Source organism: Lepidothrix coronata, unplaced genomic scaffold, assembly GCF_001604755.1.
Source record: "Lepidothrix coronata isolate B3197 unplaced genomic scaffold, Lepidothrix_coronata-1.0 Scaffold131, whole genome shotgun sequence".
In the NCBI taxonomy this organism is placed as follows: domain Eukaryota; kingdom Metazoa; phylum Chordata; class Aves; order Passeriformes; family Pipridae; genus Lepidothrix; species Lepidothrix coronata.
The window spans coordinates 1,251,355-1,274,763 of NW_016690311.1; the positions used below are offsets into that span (position 1 = coordinate 1,251,355).

Here is a 23,409-nt window from a genome sequence, read left to right on the forward strand (position 1 = left end):
CCTCCTGAATGAGTAGAACTGAAAAGTCAAACCCAAACACCCCCCAAATATTCCACTCTGCTCCCCCAGCTCTTCAGGACTGCCTTTACACCCAGGCAGGTCCTGGAGAGCTCTGCCCATGTGGCGAGCCCAGCTCCTGTGCCCCCTCACTGCCACCCTCTGCCCTGTGTGCACAAGCAAAAGGACCCAGGGGCATTGCCAGAGCCCACACAATGTACAGGAAAAAAGCTTTCCTCTGCTTTGTTGGGTTTTGTGGGGCTGGGAAAGGTTGGTCCTGGGGATTTTGTTCTCTTTGTCAATGTGCCAAGAAGTGCTGGGAAGAACCTGTTTTTCCATAAAAGAAACTGAATGAATGTGTGCCCTGGACAGGCTGAGTCCTGAGGTGCAAGACTCATTCTTTCAGTGAATCCTGCTGCTGTTACATACCAGCAAATAGTTTTGATGCTCACATCTTATTTGACCGAGGCACAGGTCTCCCAAGGAAAGTTTCTGTCATCAGGACCGTCAGTTTTCCTTAAATCGCTTTTCAAGTTACCTCAATAGCATGACACGCTGCTATGTCAGAAGGGTAGAGATGTCACACAGCTCTACATGCTTTGAAAAATAACCTGCACATATCAGCCACCCCAGGGAAAATCTCCAGCATAACCTGTCTTCTGGCACTGCAGCATTCATGGATGTGTAGGCAGGTAGTGGATGCTACCGCTACAGGAGATGCTCCCACTTGTAGTTTTGCACCTTGCTGGATACTGGGGCCACTAATGACATGGATGGCAGGAGTGGTGGACCCAGTGCTCCCACGGCCCTTTCCATTTCCAGCAGTCAAAATAACAAAGCAAAAGAGAATTGATCTGAATGTCTTCTGCAAATTCATGCAGAATGACTCAGAAGATACTGAGGTTAACAGGCACTAAGAAAGAAACCAAGACTTTTTTTTTTCATGTTTCCTATTAAAAAAGTTAAAACATCTCCACCTGTGAATTTCCACTAGGCTGTAAAAGTTTCCTGAATGCAACTGGGAGAAGCTGCACTGGACAGTGATGGTTGTTTCCATGTGTTGTGTCTAAACTTGTTTCTTATGCTTGGTAATCAACCAGGGGCTTTTGCTTTCAGCTTTGAAGCTTATTGTGGTTTGGGATTTTTTTAGCAACAATACAATGCTTTAGAGAAAATACATAGTTTTTGGTGCAGCAAGTTCAATGTAAAGGTGAATCTCACTTAGGTTCATATTAGGAGATTTAAGTGTAGTAATGCTTTATTGAAGAGTCATTGGGAAGGTGGCTACGGTCAACTTGCCCTGCCAGATCATAAATTATATGTTGTTTTGCATTCCAAATGAGCTGCTAGTGGGGCTTATTTGTTACATTCAGTACATGCTATTATTTCCAGCATGCACTTCTGCTTTGTGTCGAGAAGAGCCCAATCTTTTTCTTCTTGGAGAAAAACCATAATTTTAAATTCTCTAGGTGGTGACTTTTTCCTTGCAAGCAAACTGGCAAAGCATAACAGAGTTGTTAGTTTTCCTTTCATTTTTCCTTTATTGTGAGAGCTATTTAAAAGCATGTGTCTGGGCTGTTGACTATTTTAGGAATTCTCACGCAGTGTAACGCTTTTAGCAAACTTTTGCCAACTCTCTCACTGTGATGCTGCAAATTCTGAGCATCCCAATATTGAATGATTCTGAAACATCTCTTGCCTTGGCTTCGGGCTGGCGGAGTTGGGTGTGTTGGGGGCAGCAGTTTAGTGTACCAGAGGGTGCTTGGTCCCTATTGAAAGCACTGCCAGGCTCTGCTCTTCCAGCCCTTGCATGGAAGAGGCAGTGTGAAGGGTTTGGTATCTTATCATCAGTAGGAAAATGAAGTATTGGATATGCTTGTGTCACAAGATGGGGCATTGCAAAGAGTGAAGGTTTCAGCATTGCACCTTCTGCTCCTTGGCAGTGTTTTATGTGTTTTGGGGCAGTTTAGGAGAGGCTTTGAGAATCAGCATAGTTCAGGCAAGACACTGAAAACGAAGCGCAGGGGTGAGCAAAACTCTCTTGGGGCCATGCTATGCAGGGCCAGGAAGTGGACTCCATGAACCTTGTGGGTCCCTCCAGCTCTGGATATTGTATGATTCTCCGGGGATTTAACTCCTCCGGACACTGGTGGGACTGTCCGTGCGTGGGAAACGGGAACTAAAAGAAAAAGAAAAGCTCTGGAAAGGGCTGGCGAGGCCGGGAAGCGCTGGGAATGCGCACGGTGGGATCCGCGATTCCCGGGCAGCCCGGCCTCTGCCGCCCCCTCGCGGCTCCATCGGGAGCGGGATCCGTGTGCGGGAGCCTGGGCCGAGAGGGAGGCGAGATAACGGGAGCCGGGGTTCCTCCGGGCGGTTTCGCACCATTAGGGCATTTGGAATTAGTTTTGTGCCTGTGGGGTGTTAAACAAGTACTCCCCAGCTCACCCTGCTCTGCGCGCTCCGGTACGAATCCATGATGGACCACGGTGGGGACCAGTTTTCGGGCTGTTGATAAGCCCACTTAGATGATCCCATGGGTGGGGTGTCTGGCAGCTCCCGGGAGCTGCTGTGGTTTGTGCCATCCAAACGTGTGGCCCCCCACAAAAGCTACTCAAATACAGACGTAACAAATGTAGAAAAATGAGTTTGTTCCTAAGTTCCGTCCTCGTGGATCCCTCAAATAACACTAGCTCCTGCCATTCAGACAGCAACACCAGCAGCTGCCCAACACAACCAGTGCTTTGGCTCTGGCCAGGACAGGCCTTTAGTTCCTTCTTCCATGAAACAAGTCCCCCATCATTTCACCTGGCATAGGGGTCTAAGGCACCTCATCCTTCCCTTCTGGACTCTGCTATCTTGGACAGACCACACGGTGCACCTCTGGCTTTAGGATCACTCTTGAATACCTGGGAAGCTCCTTGGCATGAGAATGCTGAGTCCCTTTGGGATGCCCTAGTGTCCTGTTCCCCAAGTGCCTTCAGCACGTCACTGAGCAGCCTCACACAGCCCTGCCAGGCAGCTCCTGCTGGATTCTTTCCTGCTGCCAGCAGGCAGGTGAACCAGGCCAGGCCAGGGTGGACACCAGGGCAGGCTGCTCCAAGCCTGGCTTTGCCACCCGGCTGCTGTGGCGCTGCCCAGGACACAGGGACAGAAACAGCCTTTTTGTTCTGCCTTTACACAGTGCCCAGGGGGCCCCTGGTGGTCTAGTGGTTAGGGTGCAGGACTCTCACCTCTGCGACCCGGGTTCGATTCCCGACCCCCCGGGCAGATGGAGCTTGTCAGCCTTGTAAGGCAATCCATCTAAGAGAAGGTCACTCTAAACAAACCTACATCCTGGGGCCCTCACTGCCACTGTCCAAGCTTTGCTCGGCCCCGGCAGATGAACCTCAGGATTAAAGGGTGGGCTCAGTTCAGCGCACACTGTGTCTCACCTAAAAAATCCACTGCGCAGGCTCGAAGGGTAATGACCTTTCCCAAATCTTCGCTCGCGAAGACTGGCCATTATTATTATTATTATTACACAGTGCCCAGCAACACACAGGCCCTGGGCTAGGAGTGGAGGGACTTCTGTGACACTGATATCCTTTGGTAAAACAGACTTGGGAAATGAAGGCCGTGGTAACCCAGGAACATATGTGACAATCTGGATGAAGCTCAAAAGGTGGAGCGCTTCTCCATCGCCAACTTGCTTTCCACAGGGTCTGTTGCATATAAATCTGTAAAATGGCTCTATACATCCTTAATGCATGTACTCTAGAAAGAAAAAAACACACAGGTTTTTTTCCAGAGCAGAACTAGCAGTATTTGCCTGCATTTCTGAGTTCCTTTTCTTTTTTAAACTCACAAAAAAAGGAGACCCACCTGAGACTTGAGTAAAGGAGTGAGGGAAAGCATGGTACAAGACAGCTGTGACAGCTGGAAAACTTACATGACAAGTATCTAAAATAGTTCATAATTTCTAGCTCATAAATCTTTGGGATCTATTTTTTGCAATTTTCTGTCCTGACAGCAACTTTCTTCCAATTAACGTGGTTTCAGAGATATCCCATCACTTGGCAATGTGTCACTGGGACCTTTTTTCTCCTCCTTCTTCCCTCTTTTTGTGGAGCTTGCTAAATCTAGCTTTAAAAATTACACCCAAGTTACCAATTCTGTCCAATGTTCCATTCTCCCTCTTCTGCTCTCATTTAGACAGGACAGAAAAATAAGTCCTGCCACTGCAAATGTCAGTTTATCACTTCAGCAACTCTCTTTCTGCTTGTATTTGTGCACCCACATAGCAAGAGATGGAGCATTTAGTCATATAATAATCCTTCAGCTCAGATAGGGACAAGGCAAATCATAAAACCAGGAGTGATTTCTTATTTAAATAGTGTCATTGTGAACATTCTGAGTTCATGTACCTAGATTTTTATACATGCATATTTAGAGTCAATGCAGGTAAGCAGCATCACAGAAAACTTCTGGAACAGAAGATTAAAGGAAATGCAGATACACATTTCCAACTTATGCAGGGCAGATTTGAAGCTGGAACCTGAGGTTTAGTAACAAAGCAGGTTAAATATTGTTGATAATTAGAATTCCATTTGGTTTTGTTTCTTTTTTTGGTACAAATCTAATGCTCAAGAGGTTAGATGCATAAATACTGAAAATATTAGGAGCAAATATTTTGGATGTCCCACTGAGCCCGCATTTGCAATGAATTGATGTTGCTTTTTATTTTGATTGCTCTCCAAGGTGGCCTCGTGACATCATCCTCTTGCTGCCACATGGCACTAGGGCAACTTGAATTTCTAGGGCAGCAATTTCTTTTCAAGATTGCATCACTGTAATTCAAACTAGAATGTATTCCTCTGCTATGCATTTGTCTTGCTTCTCTTGTGTGCAACTTTTGGTTTTGCTTATGTATTCCTTACCAGAGGGACAGACTTGGATGTTGGCACGTTTATGGTCAGGTTTTATCCAGAGCAGTGCAAGTTCTGAGATAAGATACTTAAGTGATGCAATTAATTTCCAAAGAAATGTGTAAAACAATTAATGGAAAATTTTCAGATTTTCATGATGACACTGCTATGGAGACTGTTTTTAGGTGTTAAATGTCATCCACCTCTGCACCAAAATTCAGTCCAGGTAGCTTATGAAGGGCATTTCAAACACAAAAAAATGTTAATATGCTTTAAAAGTGTCTTGAGCCTTTGTAATTTATGATCTTCATAATTCATATGTTCATGACAGTGACTACTCCCTGATTTGGCAATAATTTAGCATTGCTGCTTTACAAAATATTTACTATTCACTGTTGTTAGGAGGGGAAAACCACAGTACACTAAATACTTTTTGACGCTGTATTTTTTCATATTAAATCCTTTTTGTTTGCTTAACCACCACCCCAACCTGCCAAATCTGTAGTGCATGAGAAGCACTGCATGTCTGCACAGGCTCTATCAGGCAAACCTGAGCTTCCCCTGTGTTCTGAGTTGACCAGCTGTGAACTAGAAGACTTTTGACAGCTTATTAGTTCAGGGCTGCAATGTGCTACTGAAGTTGTGTGACTTCTTGTTCAGCTGGCTTGCTGTTAGCAAACCTGGAATGTGAGCAAAACAAGCTCAGATATGTCTGTTCAGCCCAATGCACATAGATCCACAGCCACTGAGAGTGGGAATTATATGGCATTTGGACTATAAAAGTCTCGAGTCTCCATCCTGGAAATCCCCCTCAGCTGTCACCGAGTGAGAAGGCAGCTCTGTTCTGTAGAACATCATTATTTTACTTGAACCATATATGCTTATGGCTCTGTCTGAGTGAGATCCAAAATGTTTTCCTTTACGCAAACCACTGGAAGGCTCAGTGTTTTTAGAACAAGGCTAACAGGCAGTGATATCACCTACTGCCCCTTCCTTCCTCCTTCCCTTACAAAAGCATAGAGCATACTCCATTCTCTTCTCTTTTTCGGAAGGTTGAAACCTCCCAACAGACTGCAGGATGATCCAGGTGGATAAATTCCGCCTTCCCTATTAATAACACAAGTATCTCTGATTCTTTAACATCATGGTTACTGCTCTGCTGCTTCAAGTTTTTTTTTGTGAGGCAGGAAGGGTTCCACCATCTGTTTTAGAAATTACGATGTATTTCATAATAGTCAATTGACAAGTAAAATCCAGAAGCAGATTATAAATGGTATCAGGATTAGATTCCTGGTTCTTCAAGAACAAAGCTTTTAAATCACAGTTTTAAAAGTGCCATTTCAAAATGTGACTTTTGAGGTGGCACAACAAACAAAGCAGAGCAAGGCTTGGATCACTGCAGATCTTTGCATCACTTTGAGGAAAAAATTAAAGCTAGTACGGGATGATTTTTTGTTGTTTTATAACCCTTAACAAGCATTGATTCTATAGAAGTAATTTGTTTCATATGAAACTAGTAAGTTCTAAAATGACAGCTACTTTGAAAAACTAAGACCCTGCTTAGTTCAGATTTAGGTCCCATCTAGACTAAGCTGTGGAAGCTGCGACTCATGCAGAGATGCACTGCCCTCAGTCTGATGTCTAGTAAGAAAAGCTCAATGCCTACTAAAAATAGGAAAACCTGTGAAAACACCTTTTATTGACAATGTTTAGCACACACCTTAGTTCACAAGCACTGTGTAGAAGCTTCATCCTTTATAAACCACAATTTCACAAATTACAAAGTTTGTGAATTAACATAAAGTCCCTGTCTGCACAGATCTGCAACTGTTTTCCCCTGAAGCATAAGCAAAACAAGTATTTTTGTATAAAAATTCACAGAAGCACTAGAAAACTATTTTCAGCTCCACCTCCCTTACTGTTGGTTTCAATAGAACATGAAGATACTTGGACTTTCTTCAGTAGTATTGTCAGTCTTCATATTACATCTACTGCTTGGCCTCTGTTTCCATTTGAGTTTCTTGGGATTCTTCAGCTTCTGAAAGTTTTTCATCATCTAAAATTCAATATTACTGTTAGTCAAACATGCTTGGTCATATTTACAGACTATATTGCAGAGCTGTGTCCCACTTAAATATTTTGATTGCCTTGAATGTGTAGCTGACTATCTCATTATATAAAGTGCTATGTTCAAACAAACAAACAAACAAATCCTTCAAAGTTTTTAAGGATGTTATTGCTGTTATTGGAAATATGGGGTAAATTTTATAGCATCAATTCAAACAAACAATACGAGAATGCTTCAAATCACATGCCTTCTCTTTGCCTACTAATGGTTTATTTATTTCAAACTGAAGCTGTGCCTTACACTAAAGTGCTACTTTCCTTCATAAAATCCTGAAAGTTAAAAGGTAATCTATATATTCATGTGAAAATGCATTCTAAAGACTAATACTTAAGCAACTGTTAGTAACATATAATAACAATAACCTTCTGCTAAAGTTCACCTAGGATTAACAGTTCATTCTGCTTAAGAAGATCTAAATGGCCTTAGAGAATGAAAGTCTGCTCTTACAGCCATCTATGCATTTAATCAGGTCATGCTCAAAGGCTGTACCAATTGTTGTGTCTTCGAAAGACACGGCAAATATCCAGCAAATAAAATTTAAAAACAATATTTCCACATTAGAGCAAGAAAAGTTAGTGGTGTTGAAAACATTAATTATTTGTATGACAAAAATGACTAATTCCTGAATTTAGCTCTTGTGTATGACAGCTTTAGTCCCTCCTCTATCACAAACTCACTGTCTGAGTAGGTCAGTCATTTACTGTTCCTGTATTTCAACTTCTTTTCAGTAAAGCCTCAAATGATACCCTGATGGCATTGATATTTTCAAAACTATCAAAATAGGAATTACACAAATATGTTTGGAAATAAGCGCAAGAATAATTTTCTGTAAGAAATACTTTCTCTGTTTAAAAAAAAAAAACCAAACCAAAAACAACTAACCTGAAATTGCTACTCTCCACCCCCATATTTTAAAGAATTCTGCTGCCTACAGATTAACCTGAAGCTAGTCAGGAAATGACACAGTGGGTAGCTTGTAGAAGAAAAGGCTCTGGACTACTACTGGGGAAAAAAATGCTGCCAATGCAAGAGGTCACCAACCTCAATTGCACAGAGCTATCCCACTGCTGGAAGCTGTGAATCCTTTGATCCACTGAAACCCAACCCAGTTATATCTATTACCTAAGAACAACACTTACTCTCCAGGGTTTGCTGAAGTTCATGGATAGTGCTCAGGAGAACATGGAACTGTTTTCTTCTCAGCTCCAACTGGAACGATAAAATATGTATTGTAGGAAACAGAGAGCCAAACAACCAATAGCAGATTCCCCACTGTGTTCCTAATAAATTATTATATAACAATCTCTATGAAAGACCTACCTTATCTTCAACATTTTCTTTAATGTGAGAAAGATTCTGCAGTTCTTTTCCCAAAGCTTCCAGCTGCCTGAAAAGAAATTGCCACAGTTCTGTAAAATTGCCAAAGTTCTGTAAAATTCTTGCAGAACAGATTTGAACTAAGTAGAGGAAAAAGAACAATTAAATAAACAGCATATATAAACAAAACATAACAAGCGAAACAATATAGAGGTAAGGCCACTTCACGTAAATGTTAAATTATTATGTTCTAAACTTGTAATTTCAGGATTCTTACAAAAAAAAAGGCCTCCAAGCTGGAATACAGTTGTACACTGGGCATATGGACTGTAACAATCCAGTCCTGCTATAACATATTATTTACTTGACCATACAACAGAAGTTAAAGAAGCAGATTGATAGAATCATAGAATATCCTGAGTTGGAAGGGACCCACAAGGATCATCAAGTCCAACTCCTGGCCCCGCACAGGACAGCCACAACAATCCCACCATGTGCCTGAGTGCTGTTCAAACACTCCTTGAGTGCCCTGAGGAGCCTGTTCCAATGCCCTCTGGGTGAAAACCTTTCTGTTCTCACTTGAACTCACCATGGACCACCACAATAATTTTCGAGGCAAGCCAAAGACTATCAGGTACCCACCCCAGTGTACAGCACCTTTCAAATGAGGATGGAGCACCAACTCTTACATGCAAACCTCCTTCTACTTTTCCTCTGATGTCTACCATAATTTATGCTCCATGCAATGTGAACAAACTGTTGCTTTAAAGGTGAAGGGAACTCTGAGGCTGATCATCCCTGATTTATCAGCAGACAGAGCCATAGAGGGGTCAGCAAGGAAATCAAACTTTTTTTTCTGAAGCACTGACAGCTGCTACCACTAAGCCTGGGTAGGGAACCACAAAAATGCCTCCAGTCCTAAGTACCTCACTGTGAACGGGGAAAAGGTCTGTTTTAGTGCTACCTGAGGGTGTTGTCTTTTTTTGAGCCAGTATGCTTTGTACCTCAAAGGGAATGCCTGAGAGAGGGTTGGGTTGACATCATCCCTTTCTTTAATGGAAACAGGCTAACAGCTCATAGTCTCATACTGTGATTTTGTCAGTATTTAGTTTCTAGTTTCTGCAAGATTTCCATTTGGCCAAATCTCTCTGTTTACACTGTGCTGTCAGGTGTGAGCAGACTGCGAAAGGACATGCAATTTTTTTTCTAGTAACATCCAAGCTACATCTGGAATCTTACTCCTTTTATTTTCTGCTCCAGAGAATTTTTGCCTAGCCTCCTCCTTTTCTAAGACTCAGTGTTATTTCTGGGCCTTCTGAACAGCCCTTCTAATACTGCATATAATTACACTGTGGGCACTGTTGTTTAGTAGTTCACCTCCTGTCACTTCCTGAATTGGCTCCTGTGCATTATTTGTGACTAAGCTCCAAATAGCTCCTTTTGTGGTGTATGACTAGCTGTTCCAAGAAACAGTCCCTTAAAAGCATAAAGAAAGTATTTTTCTGAACTTTGCCCTATTGTGCCATATAACCTGCAGGAGCTATAAATGTAGCTCTTGACATAAACCATGATGCTTCTCCTCACAAGAAGTTTCCTCAAGTGTTTTTAGTGACTGAGAGTTCCATGAAAAGTGTAACACTGTTCATGAGGCTTCCTCTATTCTGATTTAAGGGTGGCCTTTGGTTCACTGTATGATTTTCTGTATACTTCCCTACATCCTGCATTCTTACTAGCTGTAACTTATCACCATTTCAAGCTTTGCTTAAGAAACTTAAGCTTGGATGTGTTAAGCAAAATTAGAGCAGCCCCTCCAAACCTAAACAAGCTGGTGTCCTCCAAGATCAAAAAGTATCATTTATCATAGAATTGTAGAATGGTGTGTGTTGGAAGGGACTTTAAAGATCATCTCATTCCAACGCCCCTGCTGTGGGCAGGGACACTTCACTAGACCAGGTTGCTCAGAGCCCCATCCAACCTGGCCGTGAACACTTCCAGGGACGGGGCATCCACAACTTCTCTGCTTTAGTCCTCATTTATTTGTTTCTATTCTTAATTGACTTATTGGAAAAACTTCACTTTTGATAGTTCTTTATTAAGGCCTCACTTGATAAATTAGTCACGTAATGACTAATGAAGTAAGAAGTAGTCAAGCCTCATGAGAACTGCCCGTAATAACTGAAGTTGTGGTAATGAAATCAAGGCACAGGAAAGAAATGTGTGAAATATTGTCAATGTCTTATAGCTATAAAAATGCTATTACTAGGGTAATAGTATAATCAAAACTCTTCCTTTTGCTATGAAAGGCCACAGAAAGTGAAAAGACAGCCTCCCTTGGCAATTTCACTGAAAGTGGGCAATAGGACAAGCACAAGCTGCACTTAAATGGGAACAGTAACCCCACTCTACACCTTTAATGAACTGAAGAAAGAGCAAACTCATAGATGCAGTAAGTCCTGGAATGTTTCTGTGGCTTGATAAAGTTACAAAGATGATCTCCCTACAGTTGCCCCAGAAGCACAGATAGCAATGCAAATTCAGAATGTGACAAGCTGCACTGTAAGTTACGTGCAAGACGAGTTGGACAACAGGTAGGTCCAACCCACATGCCAGGGCAGGTTATGTTGAGGTACAACACAGCAATTTATAACCAGGCATGCAGGAACAACTACTACAAGGAAAACATTAAAAAAAAACCCTAACAGCTTTCTCCTGCATTCTCTCATTCCACCTTACTTGCATGTGTGTTATGCATTTTGAGTGACCACTGAATTCCTCGCTGGTGTTGCAGCACGTCCCACTATCTCTCTTTTCTGAGAAGCTCATCCCTGGTAAACTGACAACAGATGTGCATTTACATCCAAGTTCACTTATTCACCTTAACAATGGAAAACTCTCAACTACAAAACTATTAGCTATGCTTGTGACAGGGAGAGATGGACGTTAATTAAAAAAGCTGATAAGGGCACAGAGACACGAGTTTTTCTTGTGTCAAAAGAAATGATATAAAAGCGAGGAAAGGTCAAACTGAAACCAAGGTAATATCAAATCTGGTGACTTCTAACTTACTGGCTTATTGTAATTTAATGTAGTTTTATACTTACTTCAATGTTTCATGTCTGTCTGGATGATGCTGTATGACTTTGGCCAATGCATCATATTCTGAAAGACATTTAAATAGTTAATCGAAATAATTCTGAAAATATTGATTCAAGAATCAAAACTCAGGTACCATAGAATGGCAGGCTCTTTCTCCCTTTTGAAAAACTGTTTTAACATTTCTCAAATCTATACATAACACCTTACAATTATAAAAAAGTACCTACAAATATACATATATAAAAATGTGTATGTTTTATACCATGCTATAACATTTCAAAGTAGATTATTACATCAAAAGATATTTTAAATAAACTACAGATATGATTATAGACCATTATGTACTCATTCAAACTTACCTACTGATGGTGATTCATAAAGGATAAGGCCAGAAAACACGACCTTTAGATACCTCTGCACTGCTGCATACTTGGTCTTTTGTGTATGATTCATAAGCATTGGATTTAGATACAATCTAATGTATATGTACAGAAAATGGTGCTAATGTTACACAGGAACATTTAAGATTTTTAGAAAAAAGTATAAAATGCTGCATGGATTTTTTTTTATTTTTAGGATTTTTAAAAAAAATTATTACACTTAAGAACGATATTGTGGTTATTTAGGCAACTAACACATGCTTCTGGGATTTTTCTTAGGCCTGAAAACATCTCTCTGAACATTTCTTTCAGGTTTTCCTGATGTTGCATGTCATTGAGATCGCCTGGTTCAACCTTGACTACCTCATCCACCAAAACCTATCAGCAGAGGGTGTGGAACCCACCAGCTTAAATACAGTATCCACATCCTTCCCACTTTCAAAAATTTTGAATCTATTTTCCAATACAATGCATTTAAAAAGATAACAAAATAATGAAGCCCACCAGCCTAAATACAGACATTGCTCCTTACCCTGGCGATTTTTCCGAATCCTTTTTGCTTGCAGGATTTGTTTTTTGCATTCAGAAATCTTCTCATGGGCTGCAGCTATACTGTTTTCTTTAAAAAAAAAGGATACACAGTTATATTGAACTCAAAAAATACATGTAAATAAGCTATTCTGCTAAATTAAAAAAGATAAAGAGCTGTTTGTGACACAGTGGCCTGTTAACTCCATCAGCTTCAAAACTACATTCATTATAATAGGTCAAAAAAGCTCTTGTTTTGTATGCATTTTATATACTGATAAGATGCTCACAGCACATGTATGAGTGCTATCTAGTAAAAAAAAAATAAAAGCAAAAAAACCTCCAAATCACTCATTGGATATATATATTTTGTTTAGCAGAACTGGCTCAAGCTCATTCCTAAAAGAGAAACTGTCAAACAGAAACCAGTAACATTTTCTCATATTTACCTATATCCTTATAGATTTTTTCATAATTTTCCATTTCTCTCAGGTTCATGTCATACACCAGAAGAGTTTTTCCCATCGAAAATTCACACTGTGATAAAGTACTCAGCATTCGTTGGTACTGGCTGTAACTGAAAAAAGACAACATATTTATTCCCAACAGTGTAAAAGTACAAAACTTCATGTTGCGTAAGTAACAGCTAAATAACAATTATTCAATAAATACCTTAAAGATTCAATGTATAATTTCTTGAAAGTGCAGCTAGAAACACTGTACCCATTAATTCCGCCATCATGTCCTTATCGGTGTAAAGTGAGTATTAAAGTAATGAGCAGTTTGATCTGGGGCTTATAAATTTCCCAGCTAGGGTTGGCCCTGTGACCGCCGAAATTAGTATTTTAATATTGCAGTGCTTCTCTGTACACACAAGCGTAATATTGTGTCCTCTGGGAATTTATATCCAGTACTAATAGGGACCCCACAGCATGTTGTCACTCATCCCTTACTACTTCGACTTGTTTGGGTTTTGGTGTGGTTTTTTTTTAAAAAAGAGAACCACAGCAGCAGAAATACCAGCAGTATTACTCCTCCCTTACAGAACAAACGCAGGACTGCCAACTAAAATATTCGAGTCATGATCCTGTTATAATAGCGGGACTCCCGGACGGATCATGCCGCGGCAGGGGAATCCTGAGGGCATTCGAGCGGTGCTGACAGATTTCATGATACAGCCCGCAGCCTTCACTGATTTCTGACCCGTCTCTAGCCCTCATCTCCCAGCACAGTGCTCGGCGTTTGTCCTGGAAACACCACAGAGCCATAGGAAAAGCAGACGTACACATTTCAACACGGGTTTTTTCAAAATGGATCGAGCCCTGTTTTCCGCTGCAATGCAAGCCAAGCAGTTCCAAGACTTAAAAAACCAAAACAAAACAACAGAAAACAAATACCCTTCCTCTTGAGATCCGGAATTACACCACTTAATGAAACTCTTCACCAACAAATTGATCCGCCTGTCGTCGCCAGCTCCGTCGCCATCGATCAGCAGCCGCTTGCGGATAACTTCATCTGCGGAAAAACTCCTGTTAGATCCTCTCACGGCATGGCAGCCGCATCCCAGCGCCGCGCGCGGGGCTCTCCCGGCCCTTCAGGGGACGATTCCCGGGGCCAGAGCGGGCGGATCTGCTGAACCCGGGCGGGTGCGGGATCCAGGGAGCGGGGCCGGGATGGAGGCCCGTGTGCGGGGTGAGCGGCCCGGGTTGGGCTCGGGGCCCGCGGGCGGCTGCTCCCCCGGGGGGCAGGCGGGGAGCCCGGGCGGGGGTCGCGGCCGCGGGGCGGGAGGAAGGAGGGAGGATGGAGAGAGAGAGAGAGGGAGGGAGGGAGGTCTCACCGTCGGTCACGGCCCCCATGGCGGAGAGTGCCGGAGCCGGCGGGGCGGCGGCAGCAGCGAGTGAGGTCAGCTTCCCACAATGCAGCCGGCGAGAGCGGCGGCCATGGAGGGGGAGGCGGCGGCTGCTGGGGCCTGAGCCGGCGGGCGGCGGACGCGCGGCCCGGGGAGGGCGGGCGGGCGAGCCCCGCGCCCCGCGTGGAACCGGCCCCCTGGCGAGGGGCGGCCCCGCCAGGTGAGCGCCCGACGGGGGAGGGAAGCGGCGGTCCCGCAGCCAGGCTCCACCTCCCCGCCCCCGCCACCCGCACCGGCCCCGCCGCCCCCCGCCCGGCCGCCCCGCCATGCCCCCGGCACATGGTGCCGCGCCATCGAGGCCGCCGGGGTGGGGGGCGGCCCGGCCGCCCTTACGCCACGCTCCCGGCTTGGGGTGTCCTCCCTGGGGTGCCATCGCCGGTCCCGTCCTCCATGCACGGGGCTCTCGCCTGGCTGCGGCGGTGCCGTCCCGCCTGCGCCGGTGGCGGTGATGCCACAGAGGTGCGGGAGGACGGTTCCACGGTGGTGCTCAGCGCCGTCGTGATGGCACAGGGGAGCAGGTGGATGGTCCCACCATGGTGCCCAGTGCCATGGACATGAGGGTGGTGGGACCCGCTGTGGTGGCTGTCTAGTCCCTGTGGCTGGAGGGAGCAGGAGTACGGACCCCTCGGTGCTTGCTCCCTGGCGAGGATGTGCCCATGGTGCAGGTGTGAGGGAGCCGGGCTGGCCTCACCGGGCCACCCTTGGGCTCATCCCCACTCAGTGCTGGGAGGACAAGCCGCAGAGCGTGGGGCGCGCTAAAAATCATAAAATCATATATTATTCTGATAGATGTGCTGGCGAGTTTGGCTGTCACCAGCAGATAGGAACAATAGTTATTTCCTCCTGTCCTGACAAAACTAAGGTGGCGCTGGCAAAAATGGCTTGAAAAGAGATATTGAGGTGTTACCATGTGTTGTTTTAAGGCTTTTGTCCACAGACTTGGGCACTTGGGCAGTGCTAAAGCTGGTAATGTTAATATTGTATATATCATTGCATGTTAGACGTTTCCAGAGCTTGACACCTTTGTATTCCCTCTTCATTTTGGTTTGGACAGTTAAGTAGCTCATGGTCTTGTTTTGCTCAGCGCTTTTTATTGACAATCTTAGGGTCGTGGGGGAAATCGGGGTGAGAAAAGAACAAAGTTAATGTGTCTTGTGATCTGTTCAGTTCCTGGTTTTGGAGATTAAGAGGTGCTTTTTTTGTTCTGGGTAGTGGCATTTAACGACTATTTAAGGATTTGTAGATTGTTTCAGTCAGTCCTTTGTCTTCAACAGGCAACTCATTGGGTTCTTTGAAAGGTGCTACTGGGAAAGCATTACTAGGAGTGGTCATTAAAACTCTGCTTGAACTTTTAGGAATAGTTTCCAACATAGCAAAGTTGGATAAGTGATTTCTGTTCATGTAATTTTTATGAATTTTTATATGATTTATGTGTGATATAATTTTATGTGAAAACCCAACTCTCTACCCAGTCATGCAAAGTTTGGGCCAAAGAATGGGCTGTGCATTCATTAGGTATGTAAGCACTATTAAAAATGCTCACTTTTATGAGCTTTGATTTTGTTGCCATTTAATATAGTTGGTTTGAACTAAAAACTGTTTTTCCTAAGGCTTTGGTCACTATGATGCAGCCCTAGTATTTTGACTAAGGCTGAGAAGAAGACCTTGCTAAACTTCTCTGTGCAAATTTTATGCACTTGCTGCCTCTTCCTCTTTACTCAGTGATTTCCTCTTGGAACTCTTAAGCATCTTGAAGCATCCAGTTTTATCAAAACTTAATATTTTTCTTGCCCCTCTCTGAGCTCTTTCCATTTTCTGAGCCCTCTCTGATTTTACTACAGAGAGAAGTTGGTCAGAACTGAAGGATGTTGTAGGTGAAAATCCACAGTTATTTATTTAATTATCTTAGAACTTCTATGTGATATTCTGTCATTTAATCCAATACAATCTTTTCTCACTTTTTGTTCATCATTCCACTGTTGGTCAGATAGTCTTATTAAACTTTCCACAATGACAAATAGATAGTCTTTGAGTAATTAATTTAGAATACAGCAGTCCATGCGATTAGTTAATAGTATTTAATGACTTTTGTGCCATTCTTGTCTTCACATGTGTTACTAATTACAAGCTTCTATGAAATTCTCTGTTCTGGGTCTTAGGCTCATAAGAACAATTTTGAGAACAAAGCCATTATTTTTCTTTTTGAGACAGGGCTTTCAGGCATCATCGATGTTCATTAACTTTTCTCATTTTGAATGGGAAGTAGAACTTGGTAAATACATCATCAAGAATCTCACTGAGGCTATGTATTGATGCAATAGTTCTCTTTCCTGCTGTGTTTTGCCATATTAAATATCCATGAAATGTTTTTGCCCGGGAAGCCAGTTCCAGCTTGCTGGGTTTCTCTACGCATTTGAGAATTCACAATGTCTTTGGAGTATTTCTTTTGATTTGCTCCATTTCCAAGTAGAATTCCTTATCTTGTAAGTACAAAACAACTCTTGTTTCATGTGTATGGTGTGTTGCACTGGGCTGTGTACAGTCATGTTTTTGCCATTAATTCAGTGTGATGTATGATGTAGATCTCTGGAGCAGGGTTGACCTACTCTTATTTATTTGTCCTTCACCAGTATTCTGTGCAGATTCTGTCAGCTACAGTCTTTTATATAATCCTTCAACTGACCAGCAGAAACACTGAGGAGCACTGGACCTTCCTTAAAGCATCAGTAGTGGAGATTCATGCAGTAGGAAAAAAATGTCTTGCACAGGGTATAGCACCTGACTCTGTGCCAGCTCTTTTGGAATAAGTACCTGTGTGTGCTTTCAACCAAGCTAAATGTGATGTCGTTTTCCCTCTTTCCTTGAATTCCTTTATGTGTGCCATATGGTAAGACCCTGAAGCAGCTTATACATAATAATTTGTTGCACATCTGTCCTTGTCAAAAGTGTTAAATGATCCTCTGTAATGTTTCCAGGTGACTCTGGATGCAAGAAATATAAACTACGTAAGTTTAGTACTGCAAGATGTTACACGTGTGTAGAACTGGCTCTGATTTTTCATTAGCTTTTTTTTTTCCCCTGAAAATATGGCTTTTAAGTACACAGTTTGTTTTTTTTATTGAGGAAATCTGTTAAAGCTGAAGTTTTTCTTTCCTGAAAAACAATCTATGAGAGTCAAAGTTTAAAGTGACTTTATACCTCCTCCCTTTTTCTTTAACGGTGTGTATATATATTTTTTTTTCCCAACTGCAGAAAAAGTTAAAGGGGAAGAAGCTTTTTATAGTATTCCAGGCTATAATGAGCTCTGATTTTTAAGAGCTAAGAAAACAGCTTTAACTATTGACGAGGTGGATTTAAAATATTTTTCCTAAGCCTCACTAATAATTTATGAGGTGGTTTTAGATTCCAGGTTTTCTTCATGTTGAATAACTTCTAAATCAGACTGTTGTGTGGCCTTAAATCTTACAGAGATCTAAGTATAGTAGGTCAGAAACTACAAGGTATTTTTATCCAGTCCAACCTATATTCTTGTCAGAAAGCCATACCAAATTTATTTAGCGAGACCTATTTTCTGTAAGCCTATGTTTAGCATTGCTTTTTACCACCATCCTTTATTTTTCTGTTGATTATATACCATGATTTTGTGCAAGACTGATATCAAACTAACCTATCGGTGTCACCCTGGGTTTTTTTTGTTTTAAATTATGTTAATGCTTTATTTTCTTTGCAGCCTTCTTTAGCCTCAGCATTTACTGAAAACCAGCATCAGTCTTCCAAGAGCTTGTCATCTCGTTCTGTAAGAATTCTTAGACACTGGCTGTCTAATTCTGCAGATATTAAAATAGTCACTCTTGGCAGATAAACCTGAAATTTTTCAACCCAGTGATTGAGAGAAAAAAAAGTAGTGAGTTGGTTCTTAGCCTTGTAAAAGGCTTTCCTGACATGGACCCTTGTGTTTCTGCAGAGCCAGCACATTTTCGTAGAATTACAGCAGAATGAGAAGGGAGGGTGAAAATACTTGTGACTGTAATGACAATACCAATACTTTAAAAATGGATCATTTTATTATCTGAACAATAATCAATTTTGCTGTCTACTGTCTGTGTTACCAAGATTGATTAAATGTACTGTTAATCCTGTCCTTTAAAAACCATGCTCTTATCAGATAATAACGTAACCACAAGTTGTGGGCTACGACTGGTTATATTTGTTGTCTTTTACTTTGTAACTGAAAGAAACATGTAAAATTCCAGAATTTTTGACAGAAGCACTTTGCAAAATACAAGTCCTGGAAATATTTTGTTCATTAGAAAGACATTTCATTACTACTTCTTTTCTCATGAAGGGAGACAAAAGCTTATCTTACTCATAAAATACTCCCCAGTGCTGTGTGGTCCTTTTAAATAACTTCTTCCTAAGTAAAGGCTCTGTGCCTTAGTTAATCTCAATTATACAGGTGGCATTCTGGTATTGTCCTCTTTCAGATATCTTCACAGGAATTATGTAACAGCTTTCTACATTTCATCTCTGGATCCTAGTGAATATTTATGAAGCTTGAAGATCAATTATTGTACATTTTAAGATGATCTGTGACGAATTTATTAAAGCTTGTCAAACTCAAGCTGAAATTGCATGACACTGGAAAGACAGGTATTCAGTGAAGAAACCAGAGCATGCAGGTGCAGGGATGCAAAGGAAAGTGTGCCTTGTGTGTGTGCCAAAAGGGGCTCTAATTGAGGAGTGGAATTAGCAGAAGTGGTACAATGGGTCATTGGTCCCCTCTTCCCACTTGGTAGATTCCCACTTAGCAAGAAAGTCAAGGTGTTTTAACAGGTGCCTCGTGAAACTCAGTGGCATGAAACTACTGCAAGACAGATTAGCTGCTTAGAATGTTCTTTTAATCTAAAAATCATTAACACTGTAGACTTCAGCTGCCTGTGCGGTGCCTTCAAGATCCCACATGTTGCATTCTGTGATTTAAAGTGACTCAGGGAATTTTAGGGTGTCATTTCATGCTATTCTGCAATTCCGTTTCATGTATTTTGTAAGAAAGCAGACGTTTATTCTTTTGGAATTGTTTTTGGCAGGATTAGTCAGTTATCTAGTAGCCTCTTGGTCTGTTGGCAGGATATTTTCAGGGTGGCTTTATTTTATTTTTTTCTAATGAAAAAGAGCGTATTTTTATTTTTTTTTACTTCCCCAGTCCTTCAGTTCATGGCTTTGGTAGTGATCAGTGTCGTGCCAGAATTTTCAGAGGAAGAGGTGGATGTTGACTGAGGTTTTGGTACTGACTTAGATGAAAATTTGTCTTTGCTGGCGTTGGGCCAAATGGTAAATGTTTGTATTTAACTGTGGTTTGAAACATTGGATGCACAATAAGAGAGTTGTGACTATCATATTTACTTGTATCATGTTTAAATAAATGTTAGCGCTACCAAAGAAATTTTGTACAAAGATTACAAGGGAAAACAGGCATTTCCTCCTTTGAAAGAGCGCTGTTTTCTGAATCACGTGCCCAGATGCTTTGACTCGGCTAAGAAAGCTGAATCAGAGCTATTGCGCAGCTTCTGAGTCAGCTTTTCAAAGTTTAATAAAATTAGTTGGTTAAGTTTGTTTTCTTCTTTTTTTTTTTTTTTTTTAGTTTTTTTAAAAGCAGTCCAAATCTGTAAAAGAAGACGTAGAAATTTAATAAGACTTGGAGCTTGGCTGTGTCATGGACAGTAGTTGAAAGAAAGGCTTCTATCTCAGGAGATGAAGAAAGAGGGTATCAGGTCTCTATCGATAAACATCTGTTTCTCATTTTAAATTTGGTTTATATTTTGCTTTGGATTATTTTGTGGTTTATTTTCTTGTAATAGAGAAACTCTTTCAGTGGGTAGTGTTTAAGCACAGCTACAATTTACAGTTCCCATAAAACATGATACACTGACACATGTTCTCACCCCCTGATTTCTGAGTGAGGTACAAACCTGAGCAGTGAAATAGAAATAATTGGAGGCATGATTGCACACTTTTAGTGATGCCTGCTCAGGTTTAGGTTTTAGTATGTCATATGTTGCATCGAATATGGATGGCACTGGTTGAACACTGGAATAGGCTCCCCAGGGAAATGGGGCGCTCAGACATGTGGGGATTCTTAGGCCTGTCCTGTGCAGGGCCAGGAGTTGGACTCAGTGATCTTTTGGGTCCCTTCCAGCTCAAGATGCTCTGTGATTCTATGAAAACGCTTTGTTTCTCACCACCATTATCCCACCGATAATGACTGGGAGCAGGGTAAAACCCCAAAGAGAAGTTATGACCTGCTTATGAAGAAGGCACACTCTTCTCAGTTTCTTTTTCCAGGAGGCCAAGTGTTGCTTCTAAACTATTGTTTCAGTTGCTGTCAAAGCAGATGGTTTAAACAAATATTTCGATGATGAGAGGGGAACTCGGCATTTCCAGCAGAGGCTCTCGGATCCAGAAGGGGCAGGTTCAGGTTTTGGCATTTCCTTACCTGCCTCAAGTTTATTGTACCAAAGGGAAGGTTGGTCTGGCTGAGGCCAGCTGGGTCGTTATTCCATGAGGGTGGAGGGGGCCAAATGATTTCGTATCTGCTCGTGTTTTGTTAAAATTATACCAACCAGAGCAGCTTGAAGGAGATGATGAGTCTGCACATTTTCTATGCAGTAGCTGAAGTAGGAACATGCTTAAATCCTGCCTCTATCCAGGGCTAAGCACCTTTCTCTAGGGAGCATTTTGGATTCATGCTCTCTTGAAATTAGGATCATAAGCCCTTTCTTTCAAAAAGGGAGCAAAGGTCAATCTTTGCTTTCAAAACCCAGGAGGTGGCGATGGTTCTGGTTCCCTTTTCGTCATTAGCAGAGCTGTTATCCGCTAGACTGCTCACCACATGTGTGGGAGACTTCAACCCAGCTATCCTCCTTCCTGAGGGGATTAATGCCCATAATTCTTTCCATCAGAGTGAATTTTGTAATCACCAGACTGTTGACTAGTATGAGGTGGTGTTGCTGTGAGAAAGACAAACTGAACACAGCGGTGTAGCCCAACACAGGAGGTGTTCGATGACTGAGGACTAAGGTGTTTAAGGGAATAATCCATTAAAGCAAACTAGAAGTGAAGAAGAAGAACAATCAAGATAATTTTTGCATTGCAGGTCAGGTTCTGTTCAAGATGTATTAGCACTTCCCTGGTGATTTCCATACTTTATTTGCAAGCAGGGATAGAATTTGAGTTTGGGAAGTGTAAGAAACAGAAAAAAACAACCCCAAACAAGTTGTGGAATGAAGTAATCTGCTTTGTAAAAAAAAATGTTTTGGTGAGTTGCAAAAAGTAAATACATAAATTAATGTCAAACATTGGAAAAAAGGGGAATTAAACACAAAATACGTTCTCTGTGAAGTGTGTGTATATACGTATGTATTTATATATACCTGTAAATTTTCAATTGAGATATGAAAGTGGTTATATGTGTGTCCAAAACACTGAGCCCAAGTGTTATTTCTCTTAATAGTAGTTACAAATATATGTAACAATGTATCTAATTTTATAATAGTGTTTTAACCAGGTTACAAGGTAACTTTTCTTATAATAATGGTTCAGTAAAGGTGACATAAACACCTTTTGTGGTGGCTTGTTGGGATTTGGTTTTTTTTTGTGCAAAATGTTTGAAAACCAGAGTTCCTTTTGGTCCCCTGCCTTTCACTTTTATTTTAATAAAATTTTAAATTTTGATTATGGAAGGAGAGAACTGAACTAATAAAAGAGACAAGGCAGATAAATTGGATTTTATAACTTTGATGAATAAAGAGTGGCTTGTAGGAGGTGAGAGTAAAACAAAGACACGCTAATAATAACTGCATGTATGCACCTGTGATTTTGTGGTTCACGGTAAATATTTTCACTTCGGTTTCATTCCAGTGTCACTTTGGCAGTTATGAGTTGGTGGTTTTTTGTTCATTTTTGAGATCTGCTTGTGGTTTTTGGTATGTGTGTGTATATATATATTTATATATAAGGTTAGGATGGTGTTGAACAATAACATATCCTGAAATAAAACTATACGCATGTAGATTAAAATAAAACATACAGGATTTTTTTTAAAAAATGTCATTAGTTTGAAATTTAATTTTAAAAGTTCCTAAATGGCACTTGAGCTGCAGCCACTTTGCTTGAATTGGAATAGTGTGATAGTTACAGTCAGGTTTTCTGGTGGAGCTTTTCTTTCCTGTTGTTATGTGGAAGACTTGCACAAGCAACTGACTGTAACTGTAGTTCATGTCATCAAACAAATGGAAGGAAATAGCTCAAGAACTGTTGTTTTCAAATGTTTATATTAAAGAAATCTGTCCTGGTCTTGCAAGCTCTTGAAGGGATTTTGAACTTTACTTGTCCTCTCAAATATTGGTGTAGCCTTGTAATACGATGTAATACAGGTAATGGGTTTCCCAATGACTGGATTATTCTTATCAAGTCTTGATTTGTAATTGCCTCTTCACAGAGTCTGTTCCTCATCATGTCTTTCTAGGACTGGCCTACTAAATTTGGTACGAGAGTTTCAACTCTAAGACAGCCATTTTGCAACCTACATTTTCTTCTCTTTCTGTTGATATCAGTGAGTGTAATTGCTGTTCTGTATCTTCTTTTGAGATGGATGCTATGAGAATGTGTTGCTCCCTTGAAGAGGCCTCTTAAAGTCACTTGGCAAGTAAAGTTGTCTTTAGATAAGCAGTTGTTCTCTGCTGGCTTCTGTGCAGGTGGTGTCTTTTAAGCAGCTGCAATACTGTCATTGCTTGGGGAAAAATAAGTAACGGGCAGCCGTAGCACAAGGCAGCTGCTGGGAGGTGTGGGTAGGGTACAGCACTGTGTGTAGTGGTTGAGATGTGTTACAGTAATTCATGACAAAAGGTAATTCTTTTGGACAAAGCTACAGAAGTAGGAAAATATTACCTTAACTTTGTGTCAGTGTAGTTAAAGGAACGATTTCTGCTAATCCAGCTGTCAGCAGGGCCCAGACTTGGCTACGCTCCATTATCCTTTTTGTTGAGAAAGGAGGAAGGAGTAATTGGAAATTCCATGATCTCTGATATCAAGTCAAAGATCTTCCCAGGAAAGTGTCTTCATCGAGAGGAATGTTGATATGTGATATAGTTG

At 41.5% G+C, this 23,409-nt stretch overlaps 2 protein-coding genes across 4 annotated transcripts in view; one reads left to right on the forward strand and one right to left on the reverse strand.

The window, feature by feature from the left end:
* Positions 1–6,575: 6,575 nt before the first annotated feature.
* THOC7 (THO complex 7) lies at positions 6,576–14,321 on the reverse strand. Its single transcript, XM_017826839.1, has 8 exons — positions 14,188–14,321; positions 13,748–13,865; positions 12,800–12,927; positions 12,355–12,441; positions 11,448–11,505; positions 8,350–8,416; positions 8,169–8,238; positions 6,576–6,957 (listed from the first exon to the last, which is right to left on the reverse strand). The coding sequence occupies exons 1-8, from the start codon at positions 14,204–14,206 to the stop codon at positions 6,890–6,892; spliced, it is 615 nt and encodes a 204-aa protein (XP_017682328.1). The 5' UTR covers positions 14,207–14,321; the 3' UTR covers positions 6,576–6,889.
* A 423-nt stretch (positions 14,322–14,744) lies between these two features.
* Positions 14,745–23,409, forward strand: part of ATXN7 (ataxin 7) — an 87,399-nt gene continuing 78,734 nt past the window's right edge. For 2 of the 3 annotated variants that reach the window (XM_017826831.1, XM_017826832.1), the window contains exon 1: positions 14,745–14,924. The gene's annotated coding sequence lies outside the window, so the exon portion shown is untranslated. The remainder of the gene's footprint in view (positions 14,925–23,409) is intronic. The other variant, XM_017826834.1, reaches the window with a different exon arrangement.